The 18218-nt window shown below is 46.5% G+C and overlaps 2 protein-coding genes across 3 annotated transcripts in view; both read right to left on the bottom strand.

The window, feature by feature from the left end:
• The window catches only part of KDM3B (lysine (K)-specific demethylase 3B), a 110649-nt gene extending 107225 nt beyond the window's left edge, over positions 1 to 3424 (bottom strand). Inside the window, exon 1 of the mRNA XM_006903081.1 lies at positions 3158 to 3424. Coding sequence (XP_006903143.1) covers positions 3158 to 3358 — 201 coding nt within the window. The 5' untranslated portion in view covers positions 3359 to 3424. The remainder of the gene's footprint in view (positions 1 to 3157) is intronic.
• Positions 3425 to 9685: 6261 nt separating this feature from the next.
• Positions 9686 to 18109, bottom strand: FAM53C (family with sequence similarity 53, member C). Of its 2 annotated transcripts, none has more exons than XM_006903082.1 (5): positions 17855 to 18109; positions 14328 to 14557; positions 13875 to 13932; positions 10844 to 11628; positions 9686 to 9952 (listed from the first exon to the last, which is right to left on the bottom strand). In XM_006903082.1, exons 2-5 carry the CDS (start codon positions 14403 to 14405, stop codon positions 9695 to 9697), a joined length of 1179 nt encoding a protein of 392 aa, XP_006903144.1. In that variant the 5' UTR covers positions 14406 to 14557; positions 17855 to 18109; the 3' UTR covers positions 9686 to 9694. The 2 variants fall into 2 exon arrangements, with proteins under 2 accessions (XP_006903144.1, XP_006903145.1); XM_006903083.1 differs by lacking the exon at positions 17855 to 18109 and adding an exon at positions 17400 to 17441 and having other exon boundaries at positions 9695 to 9952.
• Positions 18110 to 18218: the final 109 nt, after the last annotated feature.

Genomic DNA, 18218 nt, shown 5'->3' on the forward strand with positions numbered 1-18218 from the left:
CACCTACCTACCTCCCTCCCTCCCTCCCTCCCTCCCTCCCTCTCATAGACAGTAGGTATTGGGTCAAGAGAAATTAGTCCTTGGAGAAAGCTATGTTGGGAAAAGGGGAGATTCAAAGAAAGACATGAAAACTCTCAACAAGATGAACTGACATAGTGACTGTACCAATGGCCTAGAGCATATCAGGGACGGTGAGGAAAGTGCAAGAATTGTAGTCAGTGGCACCTAACAACAACACAGCAACACCATCAACATATATGTATACATAAAACACCCTCAACACTAGGATAGCAAACATAATTTACCTTTCTTTGGAAATCAGTGGGAGAGGTGGTGGTTATTAAGAGATTTCTGTGCACATATGTGGTTGCTTGCCATTTTGCAAAATGCAAGCTATGCTTTAATAACAAAAAAGGGAAATACTTCTGTATACACGTCTCTATGTATCATACTTAAAACGTGTGAAAGTTCCACATTTTCTGCAATCTATATGTGCCAATAATGACACAGGAACACATACACAGAGGACACTATGTTAGGAAACAGAACTAAATGCATATAAATACATTAAACTAACCTGGTCACACAGGGAGAAGTTTTTAAAACAAAACATCTATTCTGAAACACAAATAAAGCTACAATTCTAGGGGTTATTCTTAGGGTTTTTAAAAAAAACTCATTTTTTACTTCAGCTACACATCTCAGTAGTCATGAATATATGCTACTTTGATGGTGGAGAACTCCCTTTATCATATCTTTGTCAACAAAAATCACAAAGCAGTAGTAGCAACTTGACTTTCTTTCTCCTCATACTTCATCTTAAGGCATCACATAGCTTTGGTATTGTTTTCCTCAAAAAGGCTTATTAAATAGATCAGTACTGTATTGAAGGATTTTTGGATGAAAACATGCTTCTAAATATAGTATTAAGTAGAGTCTAAAATTAAGGAGCGTGTTTCCAATCACTTCAGAAACTTGTTCATTCATCCCTCAATTATTCATTCTTAACAGGGGGCGCCCTGGTATGCATTACTCAAAACCAAGCATGCCTGAAAAACAACTTAAACATTACTGAATGAAAATCTACCCAATCACAGGCTAGTTGCTTGCAAACTCCACCCTTAAGTACAGGAAGAGCACTTCTGATTGGAAGAACGATGTGTTTACTACAGTGTGTGGTGCAAATTGGAAAGGCCCACAAGCTCATGGTCCAAAGGAAATCTCTTTATTGAAAAAGGAAAACAAACGGCTAGCTCTAATTCTATCCTAGTCATTGTATTAATAGAATTTCATTATAATAAAACAATTCTAGAGCAATCTTGGAAGCCGGTAAAACGCTTATTCTAAAGGCTCTGAGTTTTGCTGTGTTCCCTCCACATACACACAAGACAAGCACAAATGTATTCTCAAAATCCAATCTGTCTTTGCTCCTATCGATACATATGGCTCCATCAAGACCTTAATTCAGCTTCAATGTACATTTTGCTTCAATTTCCATGAATCACTGCAACTTAATTGTTTTGAGAAACCAACTCCTTAGGTTTAATGGAAAAATATCCAACATTTCCATGAGCTTCAAAAACCTCTGCCCCACGGAACACAGGAAAACTATGCGAAGGGGCACCCATTTCAGGTGCAGAGTTCATTAGCAATTCATTTGATAAAGAAAACAAGCATTGGAAGAACTAGAAAATTCAATATGAAAAGGTAGGACAAGCTATTTTGTAGGTTAAGTTTGCATATAACGGTGGGATTTAAGTACGTTTTGCATCCAATGTCCTGAAACAGATTGCTCTATCTGGAAGAGGTACCTCTATCTCACCTCAGCACTGAAGTGTGTTTCATAACAAGGATTGCTCTTCACATCCCTGTCTTAATAACCCCATCCATTCCCAGCATATTTTAACAAAATCGCCCAATTGAGGTCTCATTCAGGTACTAGAAGTCTTTCTTACATTGCAAGGAGAAAGATCAAAGCAAATGCAGATGCAAAGCTGAAGCCTAAGAGCAATCACAAGCCAATCAATCAAAGTCTGTATGGGTTGAGGTGGGGTGTGTAGAGTGTCACTTAATCAATTGATAGAAAAATGAATTCCAGAAACCGGTATTATCTCTAAATCTCACGAGATGCTTTCAAGTTTACAGTGAAGAAAATACCTGCACAAGCAAGTTCCATCAAGAAAATTCAACTTCTACCTGCCGATCTATTATTACATTAGAAAAGAACTCAGAATGAGGAAACTAAGAGGCTTATAGCAGCTCAAAGACGGTATCTTGCCGCCACATTAACAAAATAACACATCGTGGTACCGAATGCAAATTAAACAACACAAAACAACTTTAATCACAAAATAACCATGTCAAGCGTTCGAAAGCGGCCAAGTCCCAACTCAAAGTTTCAAAACAAAACCTCTTCTAAGACTGGAGGCTGAGGAGCTGAGAACGTCGCAAAAAAACAGGAATTCCCAGCAGCCCTATTTGGCTGCCAAGACAAATCTCAAACTTATCACAAACATCCACAACTGTGACTCCTGTCATCCAAGGGTGCAAAAAAGAGTCTCAAAGAGTCTTGAGAGCTGGCCATTCTGAAGAGGACCAGGGAGAACACGGCTCTGACAAGGAGGAAGTAACCGCCAGATAAAAAGCCCTGAGCAGCTCCAACTGCAGCCCGTGCCTCCCACGACAGCCCACATTCCCGCCCCATTCGGGGCTACGGGAGGACGGGAACATGGTGCAGGTCTCCCTGGAGAGGCTGAAGACCACAGGTCTGCGTCTGCCAAGTGGCAGCGGTAGCACTGGGCAAACACTTGAGGGGCCGAGGAGTCAGGGGTTCAGGGGTGTGTTGGAAACGCGTGCTTGGTGGGGGGGAAACGACGCCGAGAAAGGGGTCGCCCAGGAGGCGGGGCCTGCCCGCTGGAAGCAGCAGCTCGAGGCGCCCCGGCCGCCCTCCTGGGGGGGACCGGGACGCGCACCTCGACGCGGAAGCCATGCCAGCCAATGCTCTGTGTGCCTAGGAACCGGCGGGGGGCGCTGAGGAGATCGGGGGGCGCGGAACTAGGGCACCCCTACCCCACCGCCCCCTCACAAAGGCCCCCGGGGAGGCCGCCTCCAGGCCCCTCAGCCCCGGTCTCGAGTGCCTCACTCGGCCGCCACTCACCGCTAGGTCCTGGGGCACCGCCCCGCTCATGGCCCGCACCGTGCCGGCCCGCCAGGCCCGAGTGCGCAGCGCAGGCCCTGGATCTCCGCTTGCCGCCGCCGCCGCCGCCGCCGCGGGGACCGAGGCCGAGGCTGACGCCGCGGTGTCCGCGAACAGAAGCAGCAGCCGCTTGCCCACCGGCGAAGCCGCCGCGTCCGCCATCGCCAGGGCCGCCCGGACTCCAGCCCACCGCCTCCCACCACCTCCACCACCGAGCGCCCGATCCGCCCGCAAGGCCTCCCTCCGCACCACCCGCGGCCGCGGCTCCCCCCCACCCCCCCCAACAGCCACCACCAACCACCGGCGCCGCGCAGCGCCCCCCGTGGTCGGGAGCGGAGCCACAGCCTGGGGTCCTCACAGCGCCCCCCGCGCTCCGGAGCGGGGCTGCAGCTCTGGGCCCCTCGTAGCGCTCCGCCCCTTCCTCCCCGGGACCTGCAGTGCCCCCTGCGGTCGGGAGGGGAATTGCGAGTTTGGCCGGGGGTAGGGAAGTGGGCGGATCCCCCTTGGCACCATCTTGGTCCTACCCTTCTTCCTTCAGAGGGGTTCTCTATCTGAGGAAGCTTTAGCTTACCCTCTCAAACATCAAAGATCATCTTCCTTAGGCAGGGGACTGAGGGCCAAAGTACCTATCACGTGGATGATTCTGAAATAAGCCCATGGCTCATACCACCTTGGTTTCCTATCCTAAAAATAAGGCCTACAATTGCTACCGTTTAGAGGACTTAACACCTTCCACTCTTTAGCCTCTAAAGTAAAATGTCTACTTTTTCATTGGTAATTAGCATACCAAACCAATTCCCTTGGAGTTAATTCAAATTGTGACCCCATGAGGGTTGGTAGAACCATCCTACAAGTGCATCTTCATTGACTTTTTGGAAGCCAATCTCCAAGGCTCTTTCATGATAGCTTGAACTCTAAACCTTTCAACTAACAGTCAAGTATGCCAACTATTTGCACCACCCAGGAAATCCCATTCTATGTCATCAGGGGCTAACTTGGTTTTGACTCATAGCAACCCTATGTACAAAAGAACAAAACAATGCCCAGTCTTGTGTCATCCTCACACTCACTGCTTTTAGAGCCATTGTTGCAGCCACATTCTACACTGCCAGCAAATACTTAATGGGTTTCTTCTGGACAATCTACAGGGGTGCAATAATGACACCTTCCATTGGCTAAAAGCTTGTGTGGTGTGACAATATCATGGTTGTTGCTTTAAAACCCATGGAACTTCCCTTTCCTAGTTGGCCAGTGTTACTGTGTAAGCCCAGGCATTTCTCAACTCAATTTTAGGGGAAATGGGAAGAAACCAGTAGGAAAAAGATTTGTCTTCCCTCAGTCAGTAGCACATCTTACCAAAGAAACAGTAGTGCTAGGGCAAAGGTTCCTTCACTCTTCTGTTTGTTTTGTAGATTATAAACAGGTCCTTCTGAGTTACTAGAAGCATGGACTCTAGAACAGGGAAGATGCTAAGACTTTTGGCTAGATTACTATGGTGGCAGCCTTAGTTCAAACACCAAGTAATGGACCACCTTATTTAATTCCATGGTAACAACAGAGACAAATAGCATTTCTATGGTTTCACAGAGACACAGATTTGAGTATATATGGAAGCTGTTACCAATCACTGATTAACTCAATTTACTGTGGAGTTGGAACTCAGAGTTGACCTTCCAGTAGGTTTGGGAAGCTGTAAATCACATGATTGCCCAACATTTTCCCACTAAGCCACTTGTAGATTTAAACTATCGGAGAGGTGTGACCTTTGGTTTAGCAGCTCAACTCCCTAAAGACCATGTCTACCCATGATTATTATTCAAGTGGCCATTTCATTTCCTAGAAATAACTTGTTCTTCTTAAGAGTTGCGACTTCCAAGTTATCTCCTGTCCAGAACATGACTATAAAAGGCCACCAATTATGGGCTTTAGTAAAAGTATAACATTTTTAGAGAAGTCATTTTAGAATTAACACTACGGAACACTAAGGAAATGCTTACTTCAACGTAGTCTCTCACTGTTCTTTGGAACTTCTGATTCCAACCTGAGGTTTCAAAATGTTTGTCTGGACTGAGAGAGATTCCTGTTCAAGTACAGGTTGTAGTTGGTAGGATGGTGATTCCCAAGAGTGAGTCCACCTAAGACACCTAGCTGCTTTGCCATTTTCCTATCCGAAATCACTGCTGGGGTTTTCTTGCACATAGAACTCTGTTACCTCAGTGTCCAATGTTTCTCCCAGCACCAGAGACAGAAAATACACTTACGGTTAGGGATTGAAAGGGTAGAGGTTGGGAAACTCATTCAAGAAAATCTGCAAGGCACTTTTCTTGTGCTAGAATCTTAAAGTGTTCAAGATCCAAACGTAAAGACAAAACTCGTGCCCTCATGGAGTTTACATGCTTTCACAAACTAGTAGCTCTTCAGGAACAGAAACTATAACCACACTGGGCTTCACAAAAGAATAGTGCCTGAAAACCTAAAAATGACAGGAAAGAAAGGTTGGGTGAGGGACAAGCACTTCAGATGTTCAAACTTTAACCCTACTATAGTAAGAGAAATGAAGGAATGGTTTTAAAAGGTAGGAGGGATGTGGGGACACACAAAAAAACACTGCCCTCGCCACTTAGTCCCTCTTTTGTTTCCAGGGCAGGTGACAACTCCCACTCTCTTTAGAATGTATTTCCAACCGCTGAACGGTTGCAGCTCAGGTAGTCAAGCCAATCCTGTCCTGCACAATTCATTGATGTTCAATGATGAGTGGCCCCCGTCTGAAGGAGGAAACTGGGACATAGGCTAAAGGAACTTGACTCTTGCTGCATGGCAAGTCAGCACCACAACTGGTAAAGAAAGGCTAAGCTTTAGGGACAGAGGCTCCTGTTTGGATCTCTAAGCAAGTACACTCACACACGTTGGAAGAATGTTAACTTAGGAAGAAAAACGGGTGGAATAAAGGTCTATAGAGAGCAAGCGAGCCAACTAGCTTTTAGCAAATAAGCATTCCAAATTAAAGCATTAGGAGAAAATACCTTCTATGACAAAAAGAGAAACTCTGCTACTAGGATAATTTGCTAACAGAATTATCTTTAGGATAGAAAATGACCTAAATTTTAGAATCTGAATTCTGATGACAAAATCTCCTTCTCTCCAAGATATAACATGAAAAACCTTAAGAAATTCCTTAAGGGAAGCTGCACTGCAATCCTATTGGTACACAGCTGGAATCCACCAGATGCTCTGCTGTAGAGGAGGGGCAATCTCCTCCTGTGCCTGTGCCAGTTGGATCTGATTTGATGGTACACACACACACACACACACACACACACACACTCTCTCACATCCCCAAAAAAGAATTCCTTGTTAATTCTCCCCACCTCCCAAAGCCTATAAACCAATCCAGACAAGTTCCTGACAGTACCATTGATCACTTCTTAAGGGACTGGGATGTAATAATACTTGACTTCAACCTGCTGGAAGGGAGAATAACAGCAGGAAAAAGGAGACAAGTAGAAATTTCATGGAAAGAGAGCAAACCAGACTTCAGAAATAACCAACGACTTAACAGAAGCGTGGGCCACAGGCCATAATCTGCTTCGATCTGTGAGGGCTTAGGCACTCTAAGGGTCAAGGCCCAGCCATGTCCTTGAAGAAGGGCTTGCAAGAGTTAGGGGCCTTCTCCCTTACTTTTCTTTGTGGGGATGGGAAGAAGACACTGAGTACACAAGGTTGCTTGGGAAAATGGATTATTCTAATAAAACTTTATTTTTTCAAACACAGCCACAGAGGCAGGACCTCATGTTTAACACACACAGACTTATGGGTTTTTTTGTTTTTGTTTTTAATATAAAACAAAGTTTACGAAATTTTTTTTTCACTTTTTGTATTTGTAATCCCATTAGCACAGGGACTTTGGCAGCAGGTGGGAGTGAAGGGCAGCTGGAGCTGCCACTGGGCAGTCACCGGGCACAGGAGGAGAGCACCAGCCTGGGAGTGGCTTCACTCACACACGCAGGAATACTCACCTACCGGTCAGCCACACCACACACACAGCACAGATGCAGATGGCTACCCAGCGTCAACCACAAGCCCTGTAGAGGTGTGCTCTACTCTGGGTAAGCCCAATATGTGAAAATCCAAATAGTCAAAAACAGCTAAAGTAGAGGGAAGTTGCTTACTTTACAAAAGAAGCAATCATAGCCTGCTTTTAAATGGTCAGCAATCCAAATGCACTGGAAAAAAAAATAGCATCTGGTTTACACAGAACTGCTAGAACAGATTGTGTAAAGCAAAATGAACCACTTCTTGAAAAGGCTTGCCCCAGGGCCATGGGTGCTTAAGACTGGGAAGCAAGATGATAGTTATGGTTGAGTTTAACTTTCCAGTCTTAAAAGTAATGGAATTCAACTAAGATTATCTGTAGACTTTCTCCCCTAAGGAAGGCCTTAGGGAAGCCAGGATAGAGGCAGAATTACGGCTCTCACTTCTTTATCTTAGGGTCTGCAAAGACTCTACTGGCATTGCCAGTGGCCTAATGGAAGCTTGCACGGCCAATCTGCAGTAGAGAGCCCAGGTATTAGGATGCCCCAAGAGCAAAAGAAGCTGGCACCAGGGAAATTATGGCCTGAAGAGGAAAAGAGCCAGAGGAGGGATAAAACCAAGGACGGTCAACTCCTAGGCTCACAATTTCTCTGGCTTCTCTACAGCAGATCTCTAAGGCCCCACATTTGTGACCCAATGGTAAGGTGCGGTAACTAGTATAAGAGGCTTGGAAGGATAAAACCTCTAAATGCCAGGGGCTCAAGAAGACATGGCCAGCTATCCTCTGGATTGCAGGCAAGGAGGCAGGAGTTTCACTGATGCTCTTATTTGACATGTGGAGACTCACAAAATGTTAACTCCACAAGGAAGAGAACATAATGACCATGATCTTTTCCTTAACATCAGCATCTTAAGTCTTAACATCTTAGAAATGGAAAGGAAACTTTCTTCTAATAACCTGCAAAGGCAGGTTCAATTTGGTCCTACACTCTTAAGTGTAGCTGTGCAAAGCCTCACAAGCTATTATGGTGGCAACTTTAGTATACATTTCCACTGATGCCAGCCTTTATCATGGTTACTAGCAGTCCTTAAAGTCATCATTTTGGCCAATGAGACTAGCTGCCCTGGCTCAAGTTGTGGCTAAGAAACAAAAGAAAAAGAAGAAAAAAGGGAAAATAAAAGGGAAATTCAATCCAACAACAAACTCCCAAACGCTCCTCAAAGCCTTTGCTTTGCTTTGCTTTACACATCTTCAGCCAATCCCTTTGTGAGCCTCAACCACCCTGTGGTCTCTCAGGGCCAATTAGAAGCAAATAAACATTTCCTGGCAGGAGTGGAAGACAAGCAAATGAGTAAATGCTGACACCCATTTCTCAAGCAGGTCTGAAAAAGAGGCTAGGCTCGGATCTTACAATAGGATTCCTTACTCTGCTTCCAATGGGTAGTGCTGAGGTGAGTTCACCCACACCAGCAGGGCCTAAAAACTGAATCCCCCGCTGCAGATTTGCTTCAATAGATACTAGGTACCAACACAGGCTCTTTCTTGTCTCTGACCCAGAAAGTCAGGGAGGTCCCTTTAATAGAAAGGACACGCAAAAGATGGAGCCCCTTCATAGCTGCCTCAGTTGCTTGCATGTGTTCACATCTACTTAGCGAGAGAGAGGCAGGATATATATAGCTCAGGCAATCTGATGAGGAAAAAAATGCCAGCTCAGGATAAATGTAGACTCCTTTCTCACCTCTAATGTGTAGTCCACCAAGTGGGAGGAGGTGGGGATGAGGAAAAGACCATTAGCTGAGGTCACAGCACTTAAAGACCCAAAACAGAGTCCTTGACAGAGCCAGTGATGCTTACAGATAAAAGTTTGGCTCCAGAGCTATTTAGAAACAAGGAAAATTTGGTGCCCTTCTAACTCCTTGACTAAGCCTACTGTCTCCTGAACACTCAGGGTCCTGGGGCATCATAATGCTCTGCTGTTAAGGAACAAATGCCTTCCTTCCCTAAGGCTACGCAAGCACACCTTATTTGAACACACTCCCATGCACGCACACACTCTCACACAATTTCTCCAAGGAGGCTGACTGAACCTCCAACCCTGGCCAAATTCTAAGACACAAGTGCCCTTTGAAGCAAAGGGGCTAGTGAAATTCCCCGAGCTGGGGTCAGCAGACCCCTTCCTTCCCTGCCCATTGCTCTCTCTGTGGCAGGGATACTCACACTCAGGGCCGCCATGGGAAGGGTCTGATCTGAGGCTGTCCCTCCCGCCACCAGCTCCATTTATCTTGTCCCGGCCAGTCTTTCGGCATGGTCGAGCTTCCTTGAGTGAGAAGATTTCCGGCTGCCCTGAGTCGGAGCCCTCCACTCACCCCCGTTCCCAGGCTGGGCCCCCGACCTTGGGGCCTTGACACTTGTTAGTAGCCATAAGAGTCAGTCTGTGTGGCCCCAGGAAGTAGCCTCTCTCGGTTTTAGTTCTCCTCAATCAGATTCAGGTCCAGGTCCCCAAAGTCCTGCTGGCACAGTGTCCGTTTGCTTAAAGCCTGCCGCCCCCACCGCACAGCCCCCTCTTCCTCCTCTTCGCTTTCACTCAGCACCTGGGAGGAACCCTCAATAGGGCTGCAGGAAGCAGAGAGTGGTGGTGGGCTACAGGCCATGAACCACGGTGGAGAAACGCTGCTGCCTTCCCGGGCTGTATCTTGGAGACAGAGACCTCCTGAGTATGGTTTCTGTCAAACAAACAAACAAATAAAGTTAAGAAGGCAAAGAAAAACATTAACTTTCGAGGGTGTCCTGGCCCAAGTAATTTCTCAAAGGGTCCCTTTCAGTTTTTCTTGAAGACAGGGGTCCTCGGCTTTAGGATGAGATAGGTGAATTCTCTGATAAAATCTGGAAAACTTACTGTGCATGCATAGTTCTTCAAAGAAAGCACTGGTTCCAAAAGACTCAATATTAAAAATTTATTTATAATAAGCTCTATGCAGGCAGGGATATTATCTACACTATTAAATTATCAGTATCTAGTGAGAAGTACAGTGCCTGGTGGTATAAAGTGTGTTATATGTTTGGCTGCTGGCAGAAAGGTAAGCAGCTGGAATCTACCACCCAATGTGTGAGAGAGAAAGACAGGTAGTCTCCTCCCATAAAGGTTTAAGTCTCAGAAACAGCAGAGTCAGAACTGACTCCACCACAGTGGGTAGGAGTCAGAAGCTGGTACACAGTAGGTATTTAATAAACATTTGATAAATGATTGGAGACCAACCAGTATGACATGTGACTCAAGTGTCCTAGAAGAATGTAAAAACACATGGAGGTGAATTTAACGACTGCAATCATAGTGTAAAGTCAAAAAGCATTTGTTGTATAGATGATGTAGTAACTTAAGTTCGCACAGATACATTTGAAACAGTGACGAGCAAGTGACAAAACCTACCAAGAGTACGAGCGGGTAGGGACACTGATGATGGGACTTTTGTGACTTATGCTTCTTTTAAGAGGAAGGTAAATGCCTTTAGTGGGGCTCCCTAAGATTCCTACTCAGAGGCTGAATATGGATCTCAGCAGGACTAGAACAGAGACCTCAGTTCCTATCCACCCTCCCCTAGTCCTGCCAGACCCACCTGATTCATCTTGTCAAAGTCCAAGGAAGGCCGCAGCCGCCGGGGGTCCTCCTCGTGGCGCCGCTTGACCCCAGCTTTGCGGGCATCCAAATCACAAGGCTGTGAGCGGCTCCGGGGGAGGTTGCGGAGACTTCGCGGTCTCCAGGGGAGCTCAGGGGAAGATGCAGGGGAGCTCCGGGCAGAGGGCAGAAAGCGGCTTGCCTGTGGGCCCAGGCTGGGTGATAGGGAGAAGCGGCGCTGGGGTGGACAAGGTGACAGGGACTCAGCATCACTCTCCCAGGAGCCACTTTGTGGGGAGGCAGCACAGGGTTGAGAGGAATCTTGGGCTAGAGCAAGGCTGAAGAAAGGGGGGCTGTAGGGTCTGTGAGCTGGAGCACATTGAGAAGAGGCACTGGGAGCTTGGAGGAACCTGAGGCTGGAGACCCGCTTCGGGGGGCTCTGGTGAGGCACCTGCGGCCCGCCCCCTCCACCACTGCCCCTGTGCTTGATGGGAGTCCACAGCTTGGAGGGGGCGGGCCGCCACACTGGCTGCCAGCGAGACAGGTCCACGGGCACTGAAAGTGAGCGGCAGTGCCTCTTGGAAGGAGGGGCAGGGGTCACAGGAAGCTTCTCTGGGTCTGGGGGTTCAGGGCCTAGGACTTGGGGCAGGGGTTGCTCCTGTGGGGAGCTTCCCCGGCTGGGTAGTCTGAGGTGCAGGCTCAAGCCTGAGGGGTGGTAGCTGAGGTTGAGGCTGTCCGGGAACTCGGCACAGGAACACTGGGGAAGGCCCTTCCAGGAAGCACCTTCTGGAAGGCATTTATATTAAAAATAATATTAACAATAGTTAACTCTATTCAACAACAGCACATCTATATTCTGAGCACTGGTCACTTTAGGTAAGTTATAATATTTATTTATCCACCACAAACTTCATGTTCACCAAGGGTGAATAGGTTTTAGTAGCACTCTCAGATTAAGACAGACTAGGAAGCAAATTGGCTATCCACTTCTTAAAAAACAGGCCTCTGAAACCCAATGAACAATAGAGAAACACCTGCTGTTCACAGAGTTACTGAGTCATGCTTAACTGGATGGCACCTAACAACAACAACGGGCATTAGTATTATCATTTCCATTTCATAGATAAGTCCAGTAACTTGTCCCTTGTCCAAGACTATACAGCAATTAAATGTACAAAGGATTCGAACCTAAGTGATGCCAAGCCCAAGACCCTTAACCACTGTTATATTGCTTCCACTGTGTGAAGCCACCTAAAATCTAAAATCTACTGTTATGTACTCTCTGACGTTCCCTCTCCAAGGCAAAGCAAGTCAAAATAGACATATGCATGTTTACGTTCTGCTTACCCCTTACCCCACTCCACTCAGACCTGCTCTGCACCTTCTTGCCCCACTCCACTCCTTCCTAGGTCTTTCTTCTTTCCATGTGCTGCCAAACAGTAGACAGACATCACTTTTTTTCTAATGCACTACCAAAATTCATTGCAGTCAAGTTGGAACTGATTCACTGCTGACTCTCCAGCAGGTTATAAAAGGCTGTAAATCATGCAGGAGATTGCTCATCTTTCTCCCATGGAGCTGCTGGTGGGTTCAAACTGACAGAGGGGCTACAGAGGGATTACTTTTTTTGGTTAGCTGTGCAACTCCCTATAGACTACACCAACAGAGCTCCCAGCTCCCTAAACCAAAGAGGTTAGGAAAAAGGCTTTTGTGGAGGAACCCATGCCTGGGAAACACTTAAGACTTCCTACTGCCTTTACTTATGTATTTGGGGACAGCTTCCCCCACCCCATTCTTCTTTCTTGAGCCTTTTTAAAAATCCAAACAAAATGGGAAGACCATAATGGGAGAGGAAACAAACTACAAGGAATGGTTCTCGCTCTCTCTATTTAGGCCAAACTGTACAACTTTCTCTGATTAGCTGGCTGGTATTTGCAGGATATCTGAAGCAACTAACAAGTATATGGAGTTCAGATATGATGATGGAGAAAACTCACATTTTACTTTACTTGGTCAACAGCTCCCCTACATTAATCTCCATGACAGCAGGAATCATGTACCTGTTGTATACTTATAGGGCAGTACCTGGCTCCCAGGAAATATTTAATAAACAGGAGACAGAGGTTGGGTGGAGAAGCTTCTGCCAACACATTTTCCTTGTCAGGTATCCCAGAAAACAAAACAAGATGTATAATGGCCTAGCAACACTCACTTCATCTTAATGTCTACAAAATCACAAAATCTCTGATGGAGTAATTCATTATATAGAAATTTATACCTTAGATATCTTTTTACATATGCAAAACGGCATCTGTACAAGGTTATTCAGCAAAGTTTTGTCATAAGACTCAAAATGATCTAAATGAGAACCAACAGATTAAACTATGCTACCTCTAACAATGCAACATGCTGATAGTAAAAAAAAAAAGACTCCTCAATGTATTCACAAGGAGTATCTCCTAATGAAATTTAAGTTTACAAAAAATAGTTAAAAGGAAAAAAAATCAATATAGAGTAACATATACAGTACAGAAACTTTTATATTGAACAAAATAGTGGGACTAAGAATATACATTATGTTGGTTTCATTTGTATAAAGCAGCTCTGGCTGGATCATTAAGAAACTAATACTAACAAGGGTTACTTACTTTTAGGAAAATGATGGAAGCTGGTAAATAGGGAGTAAGTATGAGTGCAAGGGAGACTTTTCTCCACGAAGCCTTTTTGTTATTAAAAAAGATTCTGAGTCATGTGAATATTACTGCCTCTTTAAAAAAAAATCAGAATATGAAAGTCTCAAAAAAAAAAAAAAAGAAAGTCTCAACAAAGTTGGAAAAAGAGGAAATCAAATAGGTAACTTCCATCCTGGAGCAGTAGAAACAAATGGTAACCTTTGAAGGTGCTCCTTGCAATCAAGATCTGCAGACAGGCTAGTGACTGGAAGTCAATGGACGAAATGTATGAATGCAGGTATAGGCATACACACACTCAACTCTCTCACATAAGCAAACACACAGATAAAGATGCCTTACCAGACACAAGCTGGAAAGGGTTCCCACAATTGGAGATGTCTGCATGATCAGGCAAAGGCTAAGAGAGAGAGAATATCCACAGTCATTTGAGTTCAGAACACGCTGAAAGATTTTCGGGACGCCCTCTTCAGCTCATCCCTGAAATTTGTGGACTGTAGGGATGTGAGGGACTCCTAAGTGTTCTCTTCCTCTTGTCTTCCCAAGTTAGTCAGTAAAACAATCCACATCTTCCAACATCTCAAACCCTTCTCCACCCAAGTTTTAGTGTCCCTTCTACATCAGTGGAACAATCCCTTGCCCCCTTCCTTTTGGGCTGGGTTTTGAGCCTTCAATGGGCTCTTCAGTGTAAGTACCATGATTCATACAGCACAGGACAGGGTGTAGTAGTAGCAACAAACAGCCTCAGAAAAAAGGAGGGGGGGTCGTGGAGAAGCAGGAAGACTGGTCTTTTACCAGACTGATGCTGAAGCGTGTGCATTTCAGCTCATCCAGAGTCTGCTTCTGCAGCTGCTCAGTGATCAGGGTTATCATGATTCTCCCCAGGATTTGACTTGCACACTTTGGAGCAAATGATGGATGTCTTCCCTGTTGTTCTTCCAGACCTCACTCGTGAGCCGTCTTCTGCCACTGCAGCACCATTCTAGCACCATTGGGACTTCCCTCTCCAGTCATGCCTGCTGAGTCTGCCAATTACAGAGGGACCAGCCCCAAGTGATATTAGAGATGTACCTGGTCCAGAGATGGAAAATGCATGGCATACATACCACAGCACCCCTATACCTCTGGCAGACATTATTAATGGATCACAGTTCTTTCTTGCTAATCCTAAACAAAGTCTTAGGCTTCTTCCTCAGAAACACTCTGAACTTGGCACTACAGATATCCAGTAAAATGAACTGGAGTTGACAAGCAAGCTGAGACTTACTGCCATTACTAACCTGGTTCATATTCAGCTTAAGTCTATCCAGAATCTCAGTACCACTTGGAAAACAGCGAAAAGGAAAAGAAAGGGATGCCCAAATTGTTATTCCCATCTTGATTAATCCAATATTTTAACTTACAGTCAGGGTCAAAAGAGAACAGAAGTACTCTCTCCTAAACTCTAAGCATTCTAATGGTGAAGAGAAAGGTTTGGCAGTTATAGGATTTTTTTTTTTTTTTTTGCTTCAGACCAATTAAAATGAGATTTTATGTCCTCCCTTACCTTAAGCATTTGATATATTATTTTCCAACAGATGTGAGTAATAATGTGGTAAAATGGAAGAGGACAAAGGACTACTATCAGGGTAATTTCCATTACATTTCAACTGTATGGATAATAAAAGCAACTCTGATTCCATTAAACTAAGATTTTAGGCTAATCTATCACAAAGACTATGAATACAATTAATTAAAACTCTCCGGGGTCAATTTCTGGTAGAAACAAGCCAACTCATCAGAGAACAGGCTTCTTCAGCACACAATTGCCTGAGGGGCCTTACTCAAGGGACCTGGAGAGGTTAACTTAGTGTCACAATAGTTTTGTTCTCTTCATTCCCAAAAATGACCACCAGGCAGACAACTCACCATGTAGTATTTACCCGTATAGAAAACAAAAGACCAAGAAATCTGTACCTTTACAACTTTCTCTGTTAGTTCTAAAACCATTTAACCTGCCCTGGCCTCAGATTACCCATAAGTAAAACGGGCAGAATAATATGCCAAACAGTAGGAGAACAACATAACATGAAATGTGAATAATGTACAAAAGCATACCATCTGGCCTATACAAATCAGGAGTCCACTGGCTGCAGTTTCTCATCCCTCCTGTTTGTTACTCTAAAGCCCCATGGTGCCAGAAGTGATGATATCATGAAGATGAGGAAGGCAATAAGAATCTATCTCTGGCTTCTTACCAACAGAAGCCCAAGAGGGCTCTTCTGTGACCTTGGGGGCAGATCACTCTACTTTTACAAAAAAAGATGGCATCATCCTCATTTCATTCCCACCTTAGAAGGAGACCACAAAGAGTAAAGAAATACATCTGAATATACTTGGGAGAGTTTTTTGGGAAAAGGTGCCAGAGAAGTCAATGATCATTACAGTTAACTATCGTTTGTTTTCATGCATTAGTACCACCACTCTGAACAAAGTCCTATAGTTTCCTGAGAGCTCCCTTTTAGTTGTTTCCCCTAAATTCCTGGGGCAGAAGCTAATCCTTGTATCACTTCTGCTCTTAGTTTCTTAACTGTCCTCAAAGGCCAACCAGAAAGGGAACCTGAGTGTAAGCTTTTACTCCAGGCCTCACAGGCTGACCAGCCATTGAGGAGCAGGGAGCGAAGCAAACTCTTTCAAGCTTTTCATGAGGCATTTGGCCAAACGGCAAACTCTCTGGCCTCTTTGGGACCAAGTGAAGAGAGTGATTTTGTGTTTTTCTGCATTTTAATTGTTGGGATATGGCCACACACGGCGGTAATTGGAACAATGCAACTACCAACACGCAACTGATACTCTCAGGCTGAGTTTCCTAAAACAGGCCAGGCTGAGAGGGGGAACAGAACGGAAGCCATAAGGAATCAAACCAGGACACAAAAGAAGGCAAACCAGCTCCGCGAGGGGCCTGCTCTTTCTGGTGTGGGCACTGAAAAAGTCTAAGGAGCCCTCTCTTGTTGCCTTGTTTTCCCTTCCATTTTGTGTATCTGAGGGTAGAGAGCCCTGAACGTTCACCAAACAAGTTAAAACTTCTCCGCTTAATAACATGAACCCTTCACTGAGCAGCAGGCCTCGAGGCCCTCCCCACAACCCCACTAGCCCAACTCTTAGTCTAGATTTTCCATCCTCCACAAACCCCCTAAAATCAGACCCCCACACAAACTCCCATACATGGCAGGAACAACTGACATTCAGGCCTCAGGGATGCTGAGGTTGTGCAGAAACCTGAAGGACCTAGGACCAAGTCAAGCTAAGGGGAGGAGAATCACAAATCCCCTGGGGACCAGGCCCCCAGGTCCCAGCCCCACACCTCTGGGGGAGACTAAAGGAAAACAAGACAGGCAGGGAGGTGCAGGCACAGGTAAGTGGGTAAGACTGCTCTTTCTCCATATGGCTCTGGTTGGTACAGGGGTGACAAGTGGGGAGCACCCCTCCCCCAACCCCGATGAAGAAGCAAAAGGCTAGGCCCCCTCCAATCTTCAACCTCTCCCTTTGCTGCCTTGCCTGTCCCCGTGGGGTGGGGCATTGAGCATCCGCTGGCCCCTGGTGGTGGGGGGGGCGGCAGGGTTCGCTCAAGGGGCCTGTCGTTTGCCTCCTCTCACTCAGCTGCCATCATCCGGCTCAGGGAAACGAACTCGAATGCAAGGGATTGAGAGGGTCTGGGACTTGAGCATTCCCCCTCCCCCTCCCCCACCAGGTCCCGTGCTCGCCCCGCGGAGGCGGCCTGCGAGGCCCAAGCGCGCGGGCGGCCGGGCTGGGGGAGGGGAGGGCGGAGGAGGGACAGCAGAGGTGCCCGCCCCAAGGCCCCGGCGCCACCTGCCCTCCGCCACCTACCGCGGCTCCTACAGCTCCCTGGGCCGCGGCCGGAGCAGCTCTGAGCGGTCCGTTCGCCCCACGGTGCCCTTAAAAGGCGCCGGCGCCAACCAATGGGCCCCTGAGGAGCGTGGGAGGATCACACCAGTTGGAAGATTCCTCCGGAGCCGCCCGCGGGGACCCGGGCCCTAGCGTCGACGCTCTCTCAAAATCTTTCTCCGACAGCGCTATCCGAAAGGAGCCTTGCGTTTTGATTTAGGGATGAGGATGATTTCCTCTCCACTGAGTCACCCCCCTAAAATATCGAAGAATATGGACGTGCCCAGCTGGAAGCATATCTTCAAACTCACGGGGGAAGCGGTGCCTGATGAAGGTAAACAAAGGTATCGCCCCTGCCCTCCCTTCTGCCGTCAGTGCAAAAGCCGTTTTCCATTTGGTTCGAACGACGTACTATTATTACCCTAGGCTCCTCTCACCTGTTCTCCAGTCCGGCCCCATACCGCCGCCTCTAGTGAGGAATCCCCTTTCCCCCTGCAGAGGACCCGTCCGCGGCGTGAAGACAGCCGGGAAATGTAGTCCGCGCGCCGATTAGGGCCTGCTTGGAGTCCCTGGTGCACCTTTTCAGCTGCCAGATCGTTTCCGAACCTTATAAACCCAGGAATTCTAACGATTGTAGAGCTCTTCCCAATTGGTTCCGTAATTAGCCCTCACCCAGAACACTTTGGAAAGCTGGAGAGGGCCCAGGCTGGCTACTGTGTCTCCTCCTTCTACGCCCCCCCCAATCAGGATGAGGTAATGGGATTGTGATTATGACATCATAGGCGGTTCAGATGCTTGCGG

This window comes from Elephantulus edwardii, unplaced genomic scaffold (genome assembly GCF_000299155.1).
Source record: "Elephantulus edwardii isolate Elephantulus edwardi_28Jun2011 unplaced genomic scaffold, EleEdw1.0 scaffold00507, whole genome shotgun sequence".
Classification (NCBI taxonomy): domain Eukaryota; kingdom Metazoa; phylum Chordata; class Mammalia; order Macroscelidea; family Macroscelididae; genus Elephantulus; species Elephantulus edwardii.

Coding starts and splice junctions, on each gene's coding strand:
- FAM53C (XM_006903082.1), bottom strand. CDS start 14,405: ATGATAACCCTGATCACTGAGCAGCTGCAGAAGCAGACTCTGGATGAG. Junction 13,933..14,327: donor CACGCTTCAGCATCAGTCTG/GTAAAAGACCAG, acceptor TCTCTCTCTTAG/CCTTTGCCTGATCATGCAGA. Junction 11,629..13,874: donor CCCTTTCCAGCTTGTGTCTG/GTAAGGCATCTT, acceptor AATGCCTTCCAG/AAGGTGCTTCCTGGAAGGGC.